General features: G+C 33.8%; 1 protein-coding gene across 6 annotated transcripts in view; it reads left to right on the top strand.

Moving 5' to 3' along the window:
* The window catches only part of atl (atlastin GTPase), a 174,555-nt gene that overhangs the window by 97,683 nt on the left and 53,255 nt on the right, over positions 1-23,617 (top strand). For 3 of the 6 annotated variants that reach the window (XM_069817415.1, XM_069817417.1, XM_069817416.1), the window contains exons 2-7: positions 2,998-3,053; positions 3,147-3,218; positions 9,870-10,004; positions 18,873-19,028; positions 19,237-19,386; positions 21,972-22,110. In XM_069817415.1, coding sequence (XP_069673516.1) covers positions 2,998-3,053; positions 3,147-3,218; positions 9,870-10,004; positions 18,873-19,028; positions 19,237-19,386; positions 21,972-22,110 — 708 coding nt within the window. Of the gene's footprint in view, positions 1-2,997; positions 3,219-9,869; positions 10,005-18,872; positions 19,029-19,236; positions 19,387-21,971; positions 22,111-23,617 lie in introns of all 6 variants that reach the window. The other 3 variants (XM_069817412.1, XM_069817414.1, XM_069817413.1) reach the window with 1 other exon arrangement.

The following is a 23,617-nucleotide window of genomic DNA, read 5'->3' as shown; positions in this document are numbered from 1 at the left end:
AAGAAACTAGTTCAATTAATTAAAATGTGTCTCAGTGAAACGTACAGGAGAGATCTTATAGGTCAATTTTTGTGTGATGCTTTTCCAATTCACTGAACTCTAAAGCAAGAAGATACTCTATCGCCTTACTTTTAAACTTGGCTCTAGAATATGCCATTAGGAAAGTCCAGAATAACAGAGAAAGGGTTTGGAATTAAACAGTTTTCATCAGCTGCTTGTTTATGTGGATGGCGCGAATATGTTACGAGAAAATCCACAAACTATTAGGAAAACACGAGAATTTTACTTGAAGCAAGTAAGAAGTTAGTTTGGAAGTAACTCCCGAAAAAACAAACTATATGATTATGTCTTGTGATAAGAACATAGTACGAAATGGAAATATAAAAATTGGAAATTTATCCTTTGAAAGGTGAAGAAATTCAAATATCGTCTTGGAGCAACAGTAACAAATATAAATGACACTTGACAGGAAATTAAACACAGAATAAGTATGGGAAATGCCTGTTATTATTCGTTTAAGAATCTTTTCCTATCCACTCTGCTCTAAAAAAAACTGGAAGTCAAAATTTATGAAACAGTTATATTACCGGTTGTTCTGTATGGTTGTGAAACTTGAACTCTCACTTTAAGAGAGGAACTGAGGCTATTGGTATTTGAGACTAAGGTGCTTAGGAAAATATCTGTGGCTAAGAGGGATGAAGTTACAGGAAAATGGAGAAAATTACACAACAGAGAACTGCACGTGTATTCTTCACCTGATATAATTAGGAACATTAAACTTAAATCTAGATGTTTGAGATGGACAGGGCATGTAGCACATATGAGCGAATTCAGAAATGCATATAGAGTGTTAGTTGGGGCCGATGGCGGGCTTATGTGAAGGCAGCAATGAACCTCTGGGTTCCTTAAAAGGCATTTGTAAGTAAGTATGCATACATAAGTAGTAAAAATCCTACCTCATATTAACAGCTCTCCTCTCCATTGCAATAGATGACAGTGTACATTAGAAGATTCTGGAATATAAACGACAGGTGGGTGTCAGTGAGGATGTTGTTATACATTTAGAAGCTTTTTTCCACATCCGCACCACCGCAGGAGCATATTTGAGGAGTGACAGATCACTGGGTGTTAATCTGCGCTGTTTTGAAGCTTTCTGCTGAGAGTACTTTAAGGATTGTGCACAAAGTTTTGTATCCTGGATTTTTTGCCTAACACTATTCCTTTATTTGGAAGGCAGAATGTACAACAGCAACTCAGCTATGAGCTTCATCTCCTATTCTATTTCTCTTCTCCCTTTTGACGTCACTTTTTATAGAGAAAATCCTTTCAGATTCCACTTTTGAATGGGATAGTGTTAGTACTAATTTTGCGAGTTTTAGTTCGTCATTGAAGTTTTTAATTTAAATTATAAAAAAGTATCTTAAAATTTAAAAAATGACCAAAAATGCCCTCAAAATAAAAAAAAATAACCTAAAAGATTAAAACCGGAAAAAATGTTAAAAAACGACGTAAAAACTATACATTTCTATAACCAGTAACTCGTATCCAGGATTTAAATATTTACAGGCTTTGCAAAGGATGTAAAGAAAAAAAGATGACATGTCATCAAATTCTGCTCCCTGGTGATTACTAATGTAAGCTAGTAGTATGAGATGCAGTGATATGTGTTATCCAAGTTATAACGTAATAATCTCATATATATTATACTCAATAACAGTGGTTGTAATAATAACACTGTTATCTACAACGTTCTAATGACCCCCTCTCCCCCCAAAAAAGAAAGTATGACAAGAGTAGTATCCTCTCAAAATAATGTTTATTGTTTATGATTATGGAGGTATATTAATCACTTATCCTATTTCAATTGTAATACTGTTGATGCTGCATAGAACAATCACTTTTTGGAACACCATTTATGACCAGCAATGTGCCAGAAGCACCAAAATCTCGAATACCCATCTGGTCAATCCAAGTGGAGTGGTCCAACAGTGACCATTTTTAAAAACGTTTAGGGTGCTATGCATAGACATTTCGCTAGCCCACATTACGAGCGTGCTAAACTAGCCCCGGCTATCGACTGGTTACTTGTACAGAATTCATATCATATCGCTAACACTGGTTTATGTATACGAAAAATGTTAGTTCGCTGATCATCCACCGGAAGCTGGCGCCAAGAATGTCTATGAATATGGCCCTTATTGTTTTAATAGTGATGATCTCTACCTGATAGTGGACAGAAATTAGTATTAGTTTGTTTTTATTTACCTTAATTTTTGTACTATGATATTCTTCATCTTTTGGTTCTTCCAGACATTTGCGAAAAATGCGATAGCTCAGATCAGAAAAATGATAGAAAGTACAATCCAAACTATATTTTATGTCATGTATCTTTGTAATAATTGAAATTTAAAGTCGAAGTTGATTACTGCATTTAAAAATAAATTACAGTTTTAAATTTTTTTACAGTAGGAAGGAATGAAATACCAGGCTGTCATTTTGTTAGAGGACAGCTAAACACTCATACCTTCAGCAAAAAATATTTTAGTTCTCTTACTGTCTCCTTTTTTAGTTAGAGCAATGATGAGTTGCACGAGTACTTAAAAGTTGTTAGTAATTACTGGAAAACTACCGATGCAAGAAAATTTAATATTTTACCAACATAATGACTGGAAACTTTCAAAGGACCGCTGCTTATAGAACTGCCAAAAATTTATCACAATTTTTCTGTACATTGTGTTCTGTATAATTTAGATTTAGACACTTAACTTGTTATGTAGTTACTTCTTTCAAATTGCTCTTAATATGATTGTGAAACAATTTGTTGTTTCTGACGATTTTTCATTGAATTTATAATATGTCCAGTTCTTATGCCATCTGTATTTGGGTGCAGCTGTGTATTTCTAGAAAGAAAACTTTCTGTTGTTGAGTAATTTTCTAACTATATTTTCCTTAATTTTGTTCTTTTAATTTCTGAAATTTATTATCTTGTTTCAACAGGGGGAGACAACAAGGGAGTGGACAAGATGGGAGGCCGGCCAGTGCAGATAGTTGTTAGTAGAAACGACCACACATTTGAATTGGATGAGGAAGCTCTGGCTTCAATTCTTTTACAAGATCATGTTAAGGATAAGAATGTAGTGGTTGTTTCAGTAGCTGGTGCCTTCCGGAAGGGAAAATCCTTCCTTCTTGACTTCTTTCTCCGGTATATGGTAACGCAGGTTAGTATAGATTGTAAGTTTTTGATGTATGATTATTGCTGCATCATGTAAGTGGACTCTTGATGAAAAGTATTAGTGTTTGTTTCAGTTAGTAAAAATTAATGAATATTCAAGTTACTGATTAGATTGTGCAAAGTAGGTTAGATGTACATTCAGGAAATATTATGTCATTTAAAAGATGCAATACACTGTATATTAGTTTATTACAAAACAGCTTCCTGAATTTATAGATTGACAACATGCTAAGGTAGAGCAATATACAATATTAATGGTAATAAAAGACTAATAATTTAAAATTAATATAAAATGATATTTTAGGAAATAAGTTGCAACAAAAGTAAAAATAAATTGCAATTCAAATAAAATTTTCCACTTATAAATTGTTATACAATTGATTTTTTATGTGGAAGGACTCCTTAATTATGATGATAACATTTTTGTGAATTTTAGTAAGTTTCCACACTTCCACAATATGGCGTGGTATAATTCCATTCCACGATCAATAAAAACATCTTTAACTCAGTTTATATTTATTTTTATAATACGGTAATGTTGGTTCATAATTGTTTTTTTTTTTCAATGTTTACAGTAATATTCAAATCGAACAGTATGGTTGAGGATATAACATTTAGAACCATTTTCTTTAAAAGCTATTATATCAATTCTGCGGCAGCTACCATTGGAGATGAGGCCACGAACTTCTTCTTAAACAGTAAAATCTGTTTTCTTCGTTAAAAATGAGATCTGTTTAAAAATTAAAACACCATTTCATTCACATACTTGGTGTATGTGCAAAACAATTAATGTAAAATTGAAATATGATTGACAGGTTCTATAAAGCATTCATAAGAAATTATTGAATAATTTATTGTTTCATTTCTTCATTGTTAAAAGGCTGACAAAAAATTTGACAGTAGAACCTTGGTTCCGAAGAATTTGACGTAAATACATCTTTTATTAAAATTAACTTTTTTGACATAATGACTCTTCGACATAGGTCTAAACGTATTTTAAAAAAAATCCGAATTATGGCTTCTGATGTTTAACTGTCAGATTTTTAACCGCAACATCCAAATTACACCTTGCCTAATGATTAGACAGATAATGGAGTGAGACAGATGACTTGGAAAACCATGAGACACATTATATACAGAATGGAGTGGGACAGTCCACAAGAAACCTGGAATATTACTAGGCCTGTGATATTGGAGCATGTTTACGGTGAAAGAAGGCCAACTCATTCCAGACTATATAGGTACACAGAGTACGCTGCAGCTCTTCGTGTTGTACAGTACAGTCTGCAGAATAGAATAATACACACATCCCTTTGAATTACTTTCTATCTTTATTTAACTCATTTCAACTATTAGAAAATTCTGTTCAACACACGTGGGCTTAGATATATTTTCTATTGCGTGTTTAGTTTGTAATTACAGTGAACAACAAGATGCATTCTCAAAGTTTGAAGGCGAATGAGTATCTACTACTATCTAGTATGAATTTGAATGCAGAAAAGGTGCAGAACGACAGGTGCATACGTGAAATATTTAACATAATTCAATTCGACATCTAAATTATCTACTGTGTATCTGTCACCGGATAGAAAATTAGCTACCTGGCAGAGTGAACTGAACCCATTATTTTTTGTAATACATATTTCATTTTCGTTTCAGATTTTGTTGCCTATGTCGTCTTGTATACTATTTAGTTTAGACACAATATTATTCATTACTGAAATTTGTTCCACCAGTTTAACTCCACTCTTTTCTGAACTTTGAATCGGATGAGGAATAAGTCCAAAATTTGATACAATAAAATGACACTGTTGTTCAATATTTGGGTCACTAAGAAGTAATTGAACCATATCTATAAAAGCTGCATCATTCTTATCGAACATCTCTATTACCTTCTTTACGCTGGAAAAACGTTCTGCACATTTCCTTGTTCCAGCCGTTTATGTTTCATTGTACTTACGTGCCTTTGAACATTATATTCCTTGTTTTTAGCAGATGTAATGCTGACATTGCAAAGTTTACAATACAGATTGTTATTTAGAATGCAAACTGCACCATACTGTGAAACTAAATATTCTAGTTTCGAGACGCGTTTCTTTCCTTCTGAGCCATACTGCAAGCACACTACACTTCACGACAGTTTGTATTACACTTGAATGAACTGTACCGCGGCAGTTGTGTCTCTCCGTACACACATACACTTGCGTACTCTGTGTATATCCTGTAGTGAATTGGCTTCTTTTCACTGTAAACATGCTCCAATGTCACAGGCCTAAATATTACACAGAGTAAAAAATTACGGATATTTGTTTAATGTAAAAATAAGTGGAAAATTATCTTAATTAGAATAAAATAAAATAGAAATTATTAAAGGTCTTTATTTTGTGATTAATATAGGTTGTATTACTATTACAAATTCATTCCTGAGTAATCAACAGTTGAAGGTATCTCGGCGCTGGATCTTACGCTTAAATTTTTCACTTAGGCCTACGCCTAATGTAACACCCTTTTTGTCAAATGATCATTCCACATAAAGTGGTTTACGTGAAGGGCGGGGACTTTTAGACTACCCCGTAGTGAATATTAGCACACTGTTCAGTGCAAATGTTTTTGCAATATATGTCCGAATTTTCATTAGTTTCGTGAACTGTCTCTAAAATGATCACAATATTTACATTGTATTCTAAGGATGTTGATTTATGAGAATATATTTATCCGGAACTGTTCTCCCCTAATTTTCCAACAAGCTTCTGAAATTACATTACACAACTCACATCTCAGACGGTTTTGAGGTATAAATCAGGGTGTTGACAAATTCTGTATTGTATTCATAATGGCAGCAAATGAGACCAATTCGCATCTGCGGAGACAGAAGAATAAATTTTCTGGGGAAGGGAAGAGAGGAAAAGGAGACAGTAGCCTAGATAAGGATAACTGATTTGTTACATTTTGAAATGGCCGTTGTCAAAGCAATCAAAAAGCAACAAAACTGGAAAAAAGTATTGTGACATTAAATCATTATATTATTTTCTAGTACTATTGCTACTGCTACATGTTTTCTACAACTGACATCATTTCCTGTTTCCTTTGTTTCAAGTCTCTTATTCCTTCTAATCACTCTCTCGAAAGCTTCTTTCTTCCTTAACTTAGTAGATACCTCCTCACTCCATTGCTTCTTGGGTCTTCCTCTCTTCTACTTGTCTTGAGGAGTCCAATTTCAAATCCTCTTTTGCCCTCGATCAATCTCCAAAATAATAATAATAATAATAATAATAATAATAATAATAATAATAATAATAATAATAATAATAATAGTAATAATAATAATAATAATAATGATGATGATGATGATGATAATAATGAAAGTATAATTGTAATTATAATAATTGAGGGCTTTGCCGGAAGAAAGGCGGAAAGACCTATACGCCCTTCTTCGGGAAAACGGTTTAAAATGTAGTGAATAATTATAGTAGCGATATTTTGTTTTGATTATACTGTACATACCTGCAGGACAGGGCTGCATGCGTGTATAACATTTTATTCAGGTGCGTTTTAAAATCTTAGATTGCATGTATCTCAATTCGCCATATTGACGTATACGCCCTTTTTCCGGCAAATCCCTCAATTATAATATTTATAATAATAATAATAATTACCCTTGGAGACAATGACGATCTGGATGCCCATTAAAATGTCTTTTGGACCCTGTCTAGCTGGAACCGAAACAGGTCAACAGTGTCCTAAATTCGTGTTTGAAATGTGATGATGATGATGATGATGATGATTATAATAATAATAGTATTTATTTATATATGTATTTATTATTTTATTTATTTATTATAATATTAATATGCTGGTCAACAGCCATAGGCCAATAATAGCCCAGCACAAGTGATACAATTCATTCATTCATTCATTCATTCATAGTGTTCTCCTCAAATACACGTTGTGTTATATACGGTTAGGAGAAATTGGTGTATTTGACTGGTGTTATTGTGAAGTATTGATTACAATCTACTTTGCTGAAAATGGTCGTATCTTCCAATTCATATAACTATAAGAACATAACACAAAGTAAGCAAGAAAACAAATCTTTCCATAGGCAAATAATATTGTGGATTTTCGTTAGATATACTACCATGTTATATTTGTAAAAAAAGAAACGCATAATGTGAAAAAATCACAAAGAAAATTATCTGATTTGTTTTTGAATAAGTAGCAATTATGAGATGTTGATTTAAAAAAGACAAATTATTTTTTGCTAATATTGTTGTATTTAATGTGCATAGTTTTTGGAAGAATTGATTTGTAGATACTAATGTGAAAAAGTCTTTCCAATAGTTCATAAGAAATAACTGCACGGGAATGCCAATAAGTTGTTATTGCAAATTTCGAAATGTGCTATAAATATTGGAATCTCAAATGTAATTTGAATTGGTTAATTTATTTACAAAATTAACAGACAGAAAGAAGGAGCTGAAAATTTGAAGTATCTTATAGAGAAAGAAATAGCTTTCTTTTTCTTTCTCTAGAATGAAATGTTTTTGTGAAGAAATGTGAGCCTCATTTAACTCTTAGAATATGAGAGAAAATTACACTCTTACTCGCAAATCATTAGCCAAATGGCTTCTAATTAAGCAACAAAAATACATTATTGAATATTACTTTTATGTACACTTGGTCAAAATGAAACTGGCCGGCGTCTGAGAGACCAAGTTCGAATCAGGTATTTCCATGAGCGATCAGGACAGCCAGGCTTTGTTCAAAAGTTTGCGTATATTCTTGTAGTAGTTATAATGGGAAACACAACTGTTAATCACTAAAATCTTCCGAGAAAATAATTCATGACGAGATTTAAAACAGACAGATGGTTGAGAGTGTTTAAACAGTGAATGTTGTAACACAAACACATATATAACAGGTTCGCAAGTGGAGTATGTCTATTGCTCGTTACAATGCCGTTCTTATTGCAGTAGTACTCTTAGTGTAGTGGTAGAGCATTAGCTAAGTGTTCATGAGGTTGCAAGTTCAGATCTTAGTGGAGCTACTAAATTTTTTTTTGCCTTTAAATGCATCGGTGAAAATATAACAGGTTTTCGTAATTTGTTTATCCTTAGAATACTTTTCACTTTATTATTTCTTTCTTGTTAATAGAAAGTTTTGATGCTAGATGAAAGTAATACTAAAGACGACAATATTAAAATGCTGTGTTAATTGTTTTAATAATCCCTGCTGCTGTACACTCTATTGCCTAAGGAACATTCAGTAAATATGTTGAGGTTAAATAATTGACAATAATTAATTTGCAAGTTGTGCTACAGGGAATATGATTATTATACTAACCTAAATCAGTGATCATCAGGATCTAAACGTAGTAATTGTAAATAAGAAGAAAAACTATAATTCTGATGAAAAAATATATCCTGATTTCCTGGAATTATAACCACAAATTTTGTAATTATCTGTAAGTAACATGAAGTAACATAAGCAAAATTATTTGACTATATTACACTAAAACGAGTTATACATCTTGATTACACAACTTTTAACATTATATCACTTTGAAAAACATATGTGTCTTTCACGTGTTAAATGTTATGTTAACAAGGTAAAATAAAATTTAACACGTGAAAGACACACAATACGTTTTTCTAAAAGGAGTTGTAAAAAATAAAAGAAAGGACAAAACAAAAAATTCACTACGGAGATTCGATAACGTCTGTATAAAAGTTAAGTAGCTTAACCACTGCTCCACACCAAGCATGCTATGGAGGTAAGCCAAATCAGTGCCTTGTATTATGGAGTTAACGAAAGCTCCGCACAGAGGTTTATGGTAGTGAACTGTACGCTCACCTGAAGGGACTTAGAAAATTTTAACTACTCAAGAGGCCGACCAGTTTCATTTTGACCAAGTGTACATGGTATTTATCTAAAAATTTAATTAAACTTTATTGAACTTAAGAACATGCCATATCTCTTTATAATAGGTTAGAAATTTAAGAGAGGTCACACTGGTAGGAAGAAAAATAGTGAATATTGTAATTAATCCAGATGTTTAATGAAAATTATTAAATTTGAATTAATTGATTAGTATGCTGTGCATGTATTGTAGCTTCAAAATGGAGCAACTTCATTTATTGTTAATAAATAATTTTTTTTTCTTTTTCTTATGATTATGTAACAAAAATTATTAATTATAATGGAAATATTGATTAATTCTGATGGCATAGGTCAAAAAAATTTATATTGAGCAACCAGTTTGGAATAATGAGAGAAAATTATGATTTGACAGTATTTAAGCATACATATGTTTTTATTACTACATAATAGTAATAATAATAATCTTTTATTAACAGACTGAATTTATTTTTCCTTCTGCTTTATTGTATTAATATTTTATTATTTTTTATTTTAGAAATCTTCTCACCATTTGTGAGCTGCCACAAAGGACAAAGAGTACTTTAATTACAAGTTTATTGAAGCATTGATTTTTGTTTTGAAAAATGAAACTCTTACAAACACAGAGCTGTAAATACATTTTTAGATTAGTAGAAGTATAGCAGTTAGGAATTACAGGTTTTGTAATGTTGATTATAGTGAATGTGAAGACCTATATAGTTGGTGTTTGTTTTAACAGGGAATTTCGGAATGGGTAGGCAATGAAGATGAACCACTTGAAGGATTTTCATGGCGAGGGGGCTCTGAAAGAGACACCACTGGTATTCTTATATGGTCTGAAGTGTTCATTGCCGACTTACCAAATGGTGAACAGGTAAATTTATAATTTTTTTGTGAATATGTTATTGCTATATTGCATTGACAGTTTCATCAAGTTTTCATTACATTTATATAATAGGATGTAATCAATGAATAGTCTTTTTATAACGAATGATTAGTTTCATTTATTTGTACATTGTAGATACAGTATATGGTTATACTTCATAGGTTATGGTCTACGGTGCACTGTTTTGGTGTTTATAATGATTAATGAAACAGTGTATAGTAGGTCAAAAGTTCAATCTAGCTGGGAAAAATTATATTTTTCAAAGTCACTGAAGTTGGTGTTTCTATACTATAAACACTAACCAGATGTCTGCAGTTCAGAAATCTGCAACGTAGGAAGAGATTTGGAAAGATTAACAACAATAAGTACATAGCGGAATTTGATGATTGATAAACACCCGGATGGTCTGCATCCAGTTGTGAGTTGGAGCGATGCAAGGGTAGATTGTTCTCTGTTGTACTTAAACAAAACATTTTTTAAATTTCACGTGGAAGTCTGCTCAAAGGTTTGTATAAAGTTTAATTAATTTATTCCATGTTAATACTGTAATAATAATAATAATAATAATAATAATAATAATAATAATAATAATGTTCAAAATTGTTATGATATGACGTGATACATTTTCATTTCATTTAGTGTTCTGTCCAAGGGCAGGTCTTTCACTGAAAACCCAACTTTCTCCAATCTTTCCTATTTTCTGCCTTTCTCTTTGTTCCCTCATATGATCCATATATATTAATGTCATTTATCATCTGATATCTTCTTCTACCCTGAACTCTTCTCCTGTTCACCAACTATTTTTAACTTTTATATGGACAATGTCGTAAGAAAATGGCAGATAAATTTAGAAACTCATTTTAAAGTTAGGAATATGTAATATGTTTTTAGGTACAATTTTATTTGCAGACGACCACGTTCTGATTTGTAGCTCGGAAGATAATTTACAAAATGCCTTATTTAAATTAAACAACACAAGTAAAGATTACAATCTCAACATTTCTGTCAAGAAAACTAAAGCCTTAGCATTCAAAGAATTGCAAACATTAAGAGAAAAGATAATTTTAGAAGGAAAGACTATAGAAAAAGTTAACTGTTTTAACTATCTGGACTTCAATATATCATACTTCAAAAATGAAGATATTACAAACAAAATCGATAAATTAAATTATATACTACGGTCTGTGAAAATTGCGACACCATGAAGGAATCGTGAGAACTGAATCAAATTTATTTTACATTACTAATATTGATGTACACAAATGATTAACATTTCAGACCAATACACTTGAATACATCAGTATTTTGTGAAACCTCCCCGAGCTGTAATGAGAGCTGTTATACGTCGTGGTATTGAATCAAAGAGGCCTTGGAACTCTTTCTGGCGAATGGGCTGCTAGGCTACTTGTATACATGCCCACAGTTCTTTGCAGCTGGCTGCTGGAGGTTGTTGACAGACTACTTGTCGATCAACCATATCTCATACATGTTCAATAGGCGACATGTCTGGCAAATGGGGAGGACACTGAAGAAGCTGAATATACTGTGCGTTGAAGAGAGCTTGAATATTCCTGTCAACATGTGGTCAGGCATTGTCTTGCTGAAATATAGCGTCAGGAGTGCAGTGAAGGTAGGGTATGACTTCTGCCTCTATAATGTCCTCGATGTACCGGTTGCTGTTGAGTCTACTCTCAATATATAGCAGCTGAGATCGTGAATGATACCCAATGGCACTCCACACCATCACGCCTGGCATTTGGCCAGTATAACACTGGACAATGCAGTCTGGATGATACCGCTGATCACGATATCGTCTAATTGTAGTCCATGTTGAAACAGGATTCATCCAAAAGCACCATGTGTTGCCAATCTGTGTGCCACTCTATGTGTTCACGAGCTCATTGTAGTCTGAGATGTCGATCTAGGGTCAAGGGAATCCTCCGCAAAGGAGTGCGTCCTACCAGCCCTCTGTGAAGCAGATGTCAAACAGTGGAAGAAGGCAATGCTACATCTGTTACAGTGTTCCACGATTGTGCTAACACTTGTGATGAATCTGAACGATCCATTACTACCATGCGGACGAGATGTTTGTCATCCCATGGTGTCATCACTGATCATGATCCACTGCCAGATTTTCAATGTGTCCGATTCTCTTCGGTCCACTGATTCCACACTCGCATCACTGTAGTAGCATAATGTCCCGCACGAGCAGCAATATCACGATATGAAGATCCACCTTCATGCAGGCCAATCATTCGTCCTCGTTCAAACTCTGTTGTTTGTTTATACTGCGCTCTTTTAGTACGGCGAGGAATAGTGACTCTTAGAGAAAGGTTTACTGCCTGTTGACTCTAATACACTGCTCATCTGGATCCAAAACAGCTCTCTATTTATGCTCCTAGCACGTCAGTTAGAGAGCATTGCTGGGTTCAGGGATGCAAAATAATTTTGAAATTTTAATCACTTGCTTGTCATATCCTGCGTTACATTTAGTATAATTTTCACTTGCCTATCTATGTTCCTTCATGGTGTTGCACTTTTTACAGACAGTAGTGTATATGTGATACAATAAAAGATCACTGTGTTAATATTATGGTAAATTACCTGGCTGACTAGTTATTACTTATTCAGTGATTAGACAAGTATTAAAAGAGTATATCTAAGAATGAAAAAATAAAAAGATACCTTAAGAATATTCAGAAAGAAACTAAGTTAAAGTTTTACAAAGTAATGGTGGTTCCCATATTATTGTGTGACACAGAATTTTGGATGATAAACAAAAATTAGGAAAGAAAGATCGAAGCTGCAGAAATGAGGTTTTTAAGAAGTATCACTGGATGTACTCTGCTAGAAAAGAAGAGAAGGGAAGTCAGTATCTTTAACTTAACAGAAAAAATACACCAATATAGAAATAATTGAAAACAATATGTCGAACAAATGGAGGACCTGCATCCCAAAATTAGTGTTGAGTTATAGAGCAAAAGACATAAAAAATGTTGGCAGACCGAAGAAGAGATGGATACAACAGTTATAATTCATGAGACCAGAACAGGCCTAAGGATGCTTAATCCATGAGAGGGATGATGATGATGATGATTATTATTATTATTATTATTATTATTATTATTATTATTATTAATTTATAATTTATAAAGCATACATAAATAGAATGGTATAATAAAAAAAATTTTCTAAGACACTCATTTCTCATATACCTTAGAAGTGAGTTTTAAGGAGTTAGCAGGTTTTCCTTGTAAGCCCGCGATAATATGTTCAACCTTGATTCAATGTAACATGGGTAAATCAAAATTAATGAAGTTGGGAGTTTTGTCTGACTAATTTTTACTGTTTAATAACTGAGGATTTTTCTAATCTTTTTAGTGGATTAATTCTGAAAATTTAAAATTTGAAATCATGTAATTTGAGCCCAAATTTTTGTCCCCAGCTCTTTTTAATTAAAAGAATTTTTACTGCATATGGATTAATATAATTCATTTAGGACTGTTGTAAAAGGTATAAAAGGTATCCCCGTAACATGCCATGAAGGCACTTGGGGGGCATGGAGGTAGAGCCCCATGCTTTCCATGACCTCGGCACTAGAATGAAGTGGTGTGGTCGGCACCACACTCTGACCGCCTTTTACCCCCGGGAAAGACCCGGTACTCATTTTTATAGGAGGTTGAGTGAACCTCGGGGCCGTTCTGAAAGTTTGGCAACGAGAAAAAATCCTGTCACCAGTTGTAAAAGGTATAAATACTTGTATCTTGCAGTTTGAGAATTGAGGCTAATCTGTTGTTTTTTTTTTTTTTATTATTAAAAGCAGTTTAAGAATAATTTGATATCTCAATTCCGAAGAAAATTTGTCCTAATCTTAACCTTAATTTCTATCTTTGATTTGAATCAGAATTTTAGATTTAGATTATTTTCAGTCTGTTTGTGTTATAAAAGTGAATATTAAAGAGAACAGTGTTAAATTATAGAGTTCAGTTTACTCAGTTATGAAAAATCATAATGCCGGAATAAAAGTGTTGGAATTGAAGAATGGAATATCATGCATAGAGTATTTTGTGTGAACATGAGTTTACCTCACTTGTAAGAATTGAAACCAGCAAGCAAAAACAAAGGAAGCCTTTTAAATTGCATCTGTTAGGAGATGCATCCAATGGCCCTACTACATTAGCTATGGCAGCTAAGGAAAAGAGTGGTTCTTTAGAATTAAAACATGTACTGTTAAGTTGATGGAAAGAATTGTTGCTGCCACAAAAAGTTAATTTTATTCGAACTCATACGATTAAAGTATGTTTAATTATTATTTCTGGAGGTTGCATAGTCTGCCAGGTGTAGTTGGAACTTCAACTTTGAAGTAGACAGCATCCTGCAAATAGTAAATTATGTCCTAGGGCTTGAGCCAGATAGAAAAGAAGTTCAATAACTCTGCTAGTTCAGCTTGTGTGACTCACAGATGTCCATCACTTTACTGTGCCAATTTTTCCTTCGTATTATTACCTACTGGTTCACATAGTCTCTTGGCTGGGTATTCTTTGGTATAATGCCAAATATTTACAGACGTGTTTAAGGTTTGGTATGCCCAACAGGTGACACTGAAAACAGTTACCAGGTCATGACAGTGAAAAAAATTGTTCCTACCATTGACTCCCTGATTAAAGTTTGACCTGTGAATGACCTTTCTTCCCCCAAGGTAATTAATTATCCGACTATGTTAAAAACATGACAATACCCATTTGTTATTGTCATCAGATTTTGTTTTGTATTGCCAGTGAGTCGAGTAAGATGGAATGAGAAGCAGACTCATTATTTTTAGTGAACAAATTTTGTTGCGTTTTTTTATGCTTGCTTCAATTATTTTCTCAAGTTGTATAGCCTTTTATAGCTATCACTACCATCATCAACAATATTTATATAAAAATTGGAAATTTATCCTTTGAAGAGGTGGAAAAATTCAAATATCTTGGAGCAACAGTAACAAATATAAATGAAACTTGAGAGGAAATTAAACACAGAATAAATATGGGAAATGCCTGCTATTGTTTGGTTGAGAAGCTTTGGTCATCTAGTCTGCTTAAATAAAACTGAAAATTAGAATTTATAGAACAGTTATATTATGATTGTGAAACTTGAATGCTCACTCTGAGAGTGGAACAGAGATTAAGTATGTTCGAGAATAAGGTGCTTAGTAAAATATTTGAGGCTAAGAGGATTGAAGTTACAGGAGAATGGAGAAAGTTACACATTGCAGAACCGCACGCATTCTATTCTTCACCTAACATAATTAGGAACATTAAATCCAGACGTTTGAGATGGACAGGGCATGTAACACATATGGGTGAATCTAGAAATGCATATAGAGTGTTAATTGGGAGATCTAAGGAAAAAGACCTTTTTGGGGGGCCAAGTCGTAGATGGGAGAATAATATTAAAATGGATTTGAGAGTGGTGGGATATGATGGTAGGGACTGGATTAATCTAGCTTAGAATAGGGACTGATGGCGGGCTTATGTGAGGGCGTCAGTGTACCTTCGGGTTCTCTAAAAGCTATTTGTAAGTAGTAGTAATAATAATAATAATAATAATAATAATAATAATAATAATACTGGTTATGGTTGTGGTGTTGATGGTGGCAGACTTTTTAGGCCGATATTTTAGGCCATTCTGATCTCATGAAGAGAGTTGAGAGATAAAATAATTCAAACCGTCTTTTCTTGGGTCTCCATTACTTCTTGCAACATGTCTTTATTGATTTATGACTATGGGGATCAATGCGTTTTATCCTTTGTTTCTGTATTTCTTTATTTTATCTGTTGTCTTAAAAATGTTCAGTTCATGTTTTTGTATCTACTTTACTTTCTTCATAAAAAAAGAGATATTAATCCTTGAAATTTTATCGGCTTGTATATCAGCATTGGAGAAAAACTGTGTGAATTTTCCTTATTAACACATATCGCACAACACAAATAATACACTAATTTCAGTTTCGAATATTCACTGAAAATTAAAGTTCGTGCAATCTTCCTAATGTGGCAACACTGACGGTCCGAACATAACTAAATGAACTGTGTGGATTTTCTTTATTAAAACACATCGCACAACAAAAATAATACACTAATTTTAGGTTTCAATATTCACTGAAAATGAAAGTTTGTGTAAACTTCTTAATGTGGCAACACTGACGGCCCGAACATAACTAAATAAACATGACTGTGTGGATTTTTTTTATTAAAACACATCACATAACATATATAATACACTAATTTAGGTTCGAATATTCACTGAAAACGAAAGCGAATATTCACCTAATACAAAAGTTTGTGCTAACTTATTAATGTGGCAATACTGACGTCCAGAACATAATTAAATAAATATAAAAACTGTTTGGATTTTCTTTATTAAAACACATCACACAACACAAATAATACACTAATTTTAGGTTCAAATATTCACTGAAAATGAAAGTTCGAGCGAACTTCCTAATGTGGCAAAACTGATGGCCCCAGATTGTGGCAACGTGGAAGATTCAAATTTTTTTTTTTTGCCTAGCCAAAAATGCCGGTTATTTGGGTGCCACTTACGAGGGATTTTCCTATACTAGTCATTCATTGTGTACTCATTCTTACATTACGTGAAAACTTTCAGTTTACTGTATGGAAAAAAAACTCACGAGACAAATACAAAATGGAACAACAGATTTTGATGAAAGAAATGTGAACCATCCTATTATAAACTGTAGCACATGGCAAGGTTTTTTCTGGAAAGCATCCCTTAGCTGGTCATTCACCTTTTAAATAACTTGCTTTTACTTGTGAACTAAACTATAGTTAATGAAAAACGATAAGTTGTTAAAGAAGTAATACAATAACTAAACAGAAAGTGTGAATTAAATATAACAGCAATTTGTTGAGTAAATTGAGTTTGAAGTGTTCATAAAACACATTTTTATCTGCACTTTTAATATTTGTGGAAAGGGGAGGAGGGTTGAATGGTGGACATGAGGTAATTTTGGTTGGGCAGTAGTCCACAAAAATCACCTTCACTGATGCTGTCCTTTTACAATACATATTTCTAGCTTCATGGGTCTTGATGTGCGCTTTTATCCTGCTACGTCCTAAATATTTTAATTGAGCTAGTTTTTACTTTTACAACATACTGCTTTTATATTATCACACTAACCAAATTAAATGTGACTTAACATGTTTTACCTACTGTGAAATTTCTCAATTGTACCTTTTATTACAGTTATATTACTGCATATAATTCATTCATTCATAGTGTTCTGCCCAAGGATAGGTCTTTCACTGCAAACCTAGCATTCTCCAATCTTTCCTATTTTCTGTCTTCCTCTTTATCTCCTCATATGAGCCATATATCTTAATGTCGTCTATCATCTGATATCTTTTTTTGTCCTGAACTTTTCTTCCATTCACCATTTCTTCCAGTGCATCCTTCAATAGGCAGTTTCTTTTCAACCAGTGACTCAGCCAATTCCTTTTCCTCTTTCTGATCAGTTTCAGCATCATTATTTTTTATCCGCTCTTTCTAACACAGCTTCGTTTCTTACTCTGTCTGTCCATTTCATACCCTCCATCCTTCTCCATATCCACATTTCAAATGTTTCTATTCATTTCTCTTCACTTCGTCGTAATGTCCATGTTTCTGCTCTATACAATGCTACACTCTACACAAAGTACTTCACTAGTCTCTTCCTTAGTTCTTTCTCCAGAGGTCCGCAGACGATGCTTCTTCTTCTATTAAAAGCTTCCTTTGCCATTGCTATTCTCCTTTTGACTTCTTGGCACCAGCTCATGTTATTGCTTATAGCACACCCCAAGTAATTGAAGTTGTCCACTTGCTCTACTGCTTCATTTAGAATTCGCAAGTTTACCTTCTTTACTTCTCTTCCTATGACCATGGTCTTCGTCTTGTTGGCATTTACCTTCATTCCATACTGTTCACAGCTGTATTTAGCTCCAATAGCATATCCCTTAGTATCATCTCTTCTTCTGCTAACAATGGCATATCATCAGCAAATCTTATACATTTTATTCTTCTTCCTCCTACTTTTACTCCTCCCATGTTCTGAAAACAGTTCTTCACCAAATCCTCCAAGTAAATGTTGAAGGGTAGATGATAAAGGGTATCCTTGTCGCACTCCTTTTCCTATTTCACTACCATCAGACATTTCTTCTCCTATCCTGACTTTGACTCATTTCATATATAAGAACTTTGACTCATTTCATATATAAGATACTGAACAGGTTCCTGTCTTTCCAATCCACACTTATTTTCTTCAAGATGTCCATCAGTTTGTTCCAATCTACTCTGTCATATGCCTTTTCTAGGTCCACAAATACTATGTATACTTCTTTATTCTTCTCTAGGTATCTTTCATCTATTGTTCGTGGCAGTCCAATTGCATCTCTCGTGCCTTTTCCCTTCTTGAAGCCAAACTGCTCTTCTTCCAACTGTTCTTCCATCTTAGAATATAAACATTGATTCAGTATTCACAGAAGAATCTTCGCCGAGTGCGATATCAGGCTGATAGTCCTGACTCCTTACATTTCTTGGCATTATTTTTCTTCAGTATTAGAAGCAACACTGTCTCCATAAAATCTTCAGGCCAGTCACCTTGCTTATATATTTCGTTGCTTAATGATAGAATTTACTTCTTGTCTTCACCCAAGCATTTCACTAATTCAATGGGGATTCCATCAACTCCTGTTGTTTTCCCATTCTTCATTTCCTTAAGCACTAGTTCAACTTCTTCCCTTAAAATAGAAATGTAATATAGGTCTCTAAAGGTAAAGGAATCTGAAGAATGTCTTCTTTGCGTTTTTTTGTCAGGTTGCAGTCATTCTGATGGACACACAAGGAGCCTTTGACAGTGAAAGTACAGTACGAGATTGTGCCACAGTGTTTGCATTGAGTACAATGCTGAGTTCTGTGCAAATCTATAATCTCTTACACAATATACAAGAGGATGATTTGCAGCATCTGCAAGTATGTGAATTGCTCAGTGATTAGAAGATAATTAACGGTGATTACAAAAAAAAAAGTATATTGCTTTCAATTACAAGATTTCATAGTTCTGCTAAAATTGGATAATTATATTTCCATATATGATAATATTATAGGAATATTTATGAGCGTTTTCTGCTTTGTCGTCTATGTTTGTAGTTTATGTGTTAGAAGTTAACTTTCTTTTCAGCTTTTCACAGAATATGGGAGATTAGCATTGGAAGATGCTGGTCACACACCGTTCCAGAAACTACTCTTCCTGGTGAGAGACTGGAGTTTTCCATATGAGGCAGATTATGGATGTCCAGGTGGCGAAATTATCCTGAAGAGGAGATTACAGGTATATCCATTATATGTTGCTGACGACTTATTCCTTTTTATTTTATTTTCTTCCTCCTCACCCCATCCCCTCCTCCACCTCAAGTTTCTATGAAGTAGTAAAATTACAAATCACTCTTACAAAGGACATGGAGAAAATAAGGGCTGGTTGAATATTACGGGGAATATTAAAAGTTCATTGCAGTGATCTTGGTAGTCCATTTGACAAAACACTGGTTTGCAGTGACTGCAGTCTCGGGCTCAAATCTCAACAATGGTAGAGTCGTATTTCTGTTGAGATAAGCAAAGATTCTTGAGGATTTTTCTCGGGATTCTCCCGTTTTCCTCCGTCATTCCACCATAACTATTCATTTCATGTTCATTGCCATTATTTCCATAATATTCACTTAGTGTGGCATGATGTAGTATTGGGACTGGTCTACAGATGTCATCAGCACAGGGAGGCATAGTATACTTTCGGGAGAGTGGAAGGCCACTGTAGTAGGACTCCACTGGAACCTTTAGGCTTGTAGGTGACACCACACAGCTGAATCACATCTACAAATGTGTGACCATTTGGACTTAAGAATCATCCCCAGTATAGGAGCAGTAAGACACAATAAGACTTCGACCCTCTTTTACAAGAAAGGAAAATAGTTCAGTGCTAAGAGACAGGTGACGAATTTCTCAACATCAGAGTCATTGACAACGAGATGTGAATTTCGTACTCAGATGTCGAAATCAAGCAGTTATATATGGAGTGGATGCATGACTCCCCCAGGATGGGGAAGGATTACAATAAAATCAGTGCTATAATGTATATTGTGAGACCATAACAAATTTGCAGCAGGTATTAAAAATAAAAGACGTGATCTGTTAAGTTCTGGTGTCTTTCTGTTGCACAATAATGAATATTCACACACCAAAAAACCCACTCTTGAGCTGCTTTGATGTTTCAGATAAGATTATTGTCATCCACTGTAGAATCCCAACCTGGCTCCAAGCAATTACCAACTCTTTTTCCACCTCAAACACTTCTTACAAACAAGCTTACAGCTTTTCGTGAATGTCGAGGACCTGAAAACAGTGATGAAGACGGGACTGTTTTCATTGGTGATAAGATTCTTTGATGAAGGCATTCAAAAGTTCTCTTTAGGAGAAACATGTCATAATAAAATTATAGACTCTTTGCCACACTAATGTTTCCGTGGTGGACCATAGAGTGTGTGATGATTATGGAATACTGGTAGGGGGGAAATAGAAGTGCCCTGTAAAACCTACCACTGAACTCCATCTTCTTCCAATTCCATTTTCACCAACTGGGATTCAAACTCAGATTGTCAGCGCATAAAGCCAATACACTAGTAGTTTACCTAACAATGTTATATTTCTTGTTTCTATATAACGATCAATCAAGACTTACTTTCGAACTGGTCTTCGTACTTTGTGAGTATATTGTTTACTCTTGCTTCTTGTTATGTATGCAACTAACGAGTTATACAGATTAAGAAATACAGTGAAACTTGTTCATAGCAAACTCACAAGGGACCAAATTCATTTTTAAAATTGGACAAGTTTTCATATTATGCATAATTTATATGTCTTAAGAAGTGTTGTTAAGAACATAATTTATAAGATTATTACGTAAGTACTTATTTACGAGAGAAATTTGGCTGTGCTGGCTGATGTATATGATATACTACTGCTATTATTATTATTATTATTATTATTATTATTATTATTATTATTATTATTGTTATTATTACTATTACTATTATTATAAACTAGGCTACATATTTACACACTTAAAATGTTCTGATGAGGGTTTGGCCTCTCTCTCTCTCTCTCTCTCTCTCTCTCCCTCCCTCCCTCCCTCCCTTCCTCGCTCTCCCTCTCGCTCTTCCCCTCTCTCCCCTCCCCCCTCCCCCTCGCCCTTCCTCTCTCTCCCTCTCCCGCCCTCTCTCTCCCTCCATATCCCTCCCCTCCATCCCCCTCCCCCTCCCCCTCTCTCCCTCTGAATATTGACCATGATGCATAGTAAAACAAAAATTTGTTACATATTTATCTACCTGTTTCATTGGAAGGAATATCATTGAGTGTTGCTGTGTGTAAGATATCATTTACAATTTCCCTAACTGTCAATTCTCTTGATACATAGACAGGTACAGATGGTACCTTGTTCTTTGTTTTCATGCAATATAGTAGTTTTTAATTATTTTTTTCCGCATTATATAAGTAATTTTTTTATAAAGTCGTGAAATATTGTTTTCCATTTCCACAATATATAAAATAATACTATAATGCCTCTTCCTTCCTCCAGAACTAGAGAATTTGTGTGCATTGCACAAGTTTCTGCTTTATTTACATTTTTCCTTGATCAAATTTTGGTACATAACGAATTGCATACTTTGTACAGACGCAGAAACAAAATTTATGCCACCTGAATTTTCCAAGTTCCAGTTATGACATACTGCGCATGATCAGTGCTTACTGAGTATGTTATAACTGGAACTTGAAAAATTCAGATGGCCCAAATTTTGTTTCTGGGTCTGTATACACTTACAGACTGAGTTGGCATAGATAAATGTTAAAATATTAATATTCCAGCTATCCGACAAACAGCATCCAGAACTGCAGTCATTAAGGAAACATATTAGGTCGTGTTTCTCAAACATATCCTGTTTTCTGATGCCTCATCCTGGACTCAAAGTAGCAACCAATCCTGAGTTCGATGGAAAATTATCAGGTATGTAACATTATTTCACAATGTTTGCATTAAGTATGTTGCTTATGCATGGCATAGTTATATTTTGTTCCTATAGCTGCGAAATGTTCTAAAAGACTGGAGCTGATGAACATACACTGCACTTACATGTCAAAAGTCTTTGCAATTTATTTGTTGTAGTTTGAACATTCAGCATTTTGTGATTGTTAATTTCGTTTCAGAATAATATTAAAATGGTATTGTCTCTCCAACAATATATCATATTGATCATAGTATATTTATTACCATCCGTAATTCAAGAAAACATCTTTCCTTGTGACAGGGTGAAAGAGATATTTCGATATTGCACATAGATTATAAAAATATTAACATTGCTCTATAAAGCACTGATATTGTCATTACTTGAGTATGTTATGATGTGTATTAACAAATGAAGAAATGAACTGATGTTAGAAAAAATACGAAAACTGTGCCGATGTTTAGAAATACTTTTGGTTATAATTTAATGAGAAATAATAATTTCTTAGTTATTTTTCATGGGTAAATTATAGAGGCACTGTTATAAGTATGTGTTTTATAAAGCAACTAATTGGTATACCAATAAAAAATAATGGAAAGTCGTCTTAGTGATATTTTATTACTATGTTTTCATGATGTATTTAAATCTATTGATACTGTCATGAAAACGATCTTATACACCTAAAAAATGGAATTGGACCGTATTCAATACAGATTGAATTGAATGAAAACATGTACTAAAACATACCTTAGAAATATAATGCATTTGAAGATTTATCTCATTCAGTTGTTCAGTTAACTGTATTCTTACAGAGAAAGAATAATTGTGATGCTGCAAAAATCTGTGTTGGGATTTGTACAGAAAACTACAGTTCATGAGGTCCCGGGTTCGATTCCCGGTTAGAATATAGAAATGTTTTCCTTAAAGGGGAATGTTCCTGTGTTCGTCCATGATCTGGAAATTAGGTTAGACTTAGGTTTAAGACCTCTCCTGGCACTTCATAATCATCCTGTCATAATATCATTGGGGCAGTGTAACTCTGCTTTCCAGACGCCCCAACCTCAGAAGTGGGTTACAAATAAGCCATTGCCAGGAGAGACCAGAAATGTCAAGTGACAACCTGGTGGCACTGGATAAAAAAAAATTGTACGGAAATACATATTTTTTGCATCCCTCATGCTGTACCAGAAAGATTTTAAGCATGCCACCTGTCTGTTGATTTCTTCTGAATTACTGGCATGCTTGGGTGAATGACGCAAATCAGGTGCCCATTAACACAAAAAAATTAATAAATACATATTCGGTATATATGAGTCAATTTATCCTGGAAAGATTCATATCAAGTATATATTTTTAGTAAAAATCAACCGTATTTGAAACTAATAATATGCATTGATGTTTCAGTCCAAATCAGATGTATTTTCTTTGTGATTTTTTGTATTATATAGGATAATTTGGCGAGTGAAACAGTATTGTTCGTATTGAACGAAAAATTATTTACTAAGAGAA

This window comes from Periplaneta americana, chromosome 17, assembly GCF_040183065.1.
Source record: "Periplaneta americana isolate PAMFEO1 chromosome 17, P.americana_PAMFEO1_priV1, whole genome shotgun sequence".
Taxonomy (NCBI): domain Eukaryota; kingdom Metazoa; phylum Arthropoda; class Insecta; order Blattodea; family Blattidae; genus Periplaneta; species Periplaneta americana.
The sequence above is the reverse complement of the archived record's forward strand: the minus strand, read 5'-3'. Positions and strand labels throughout refer to the sequence as shown.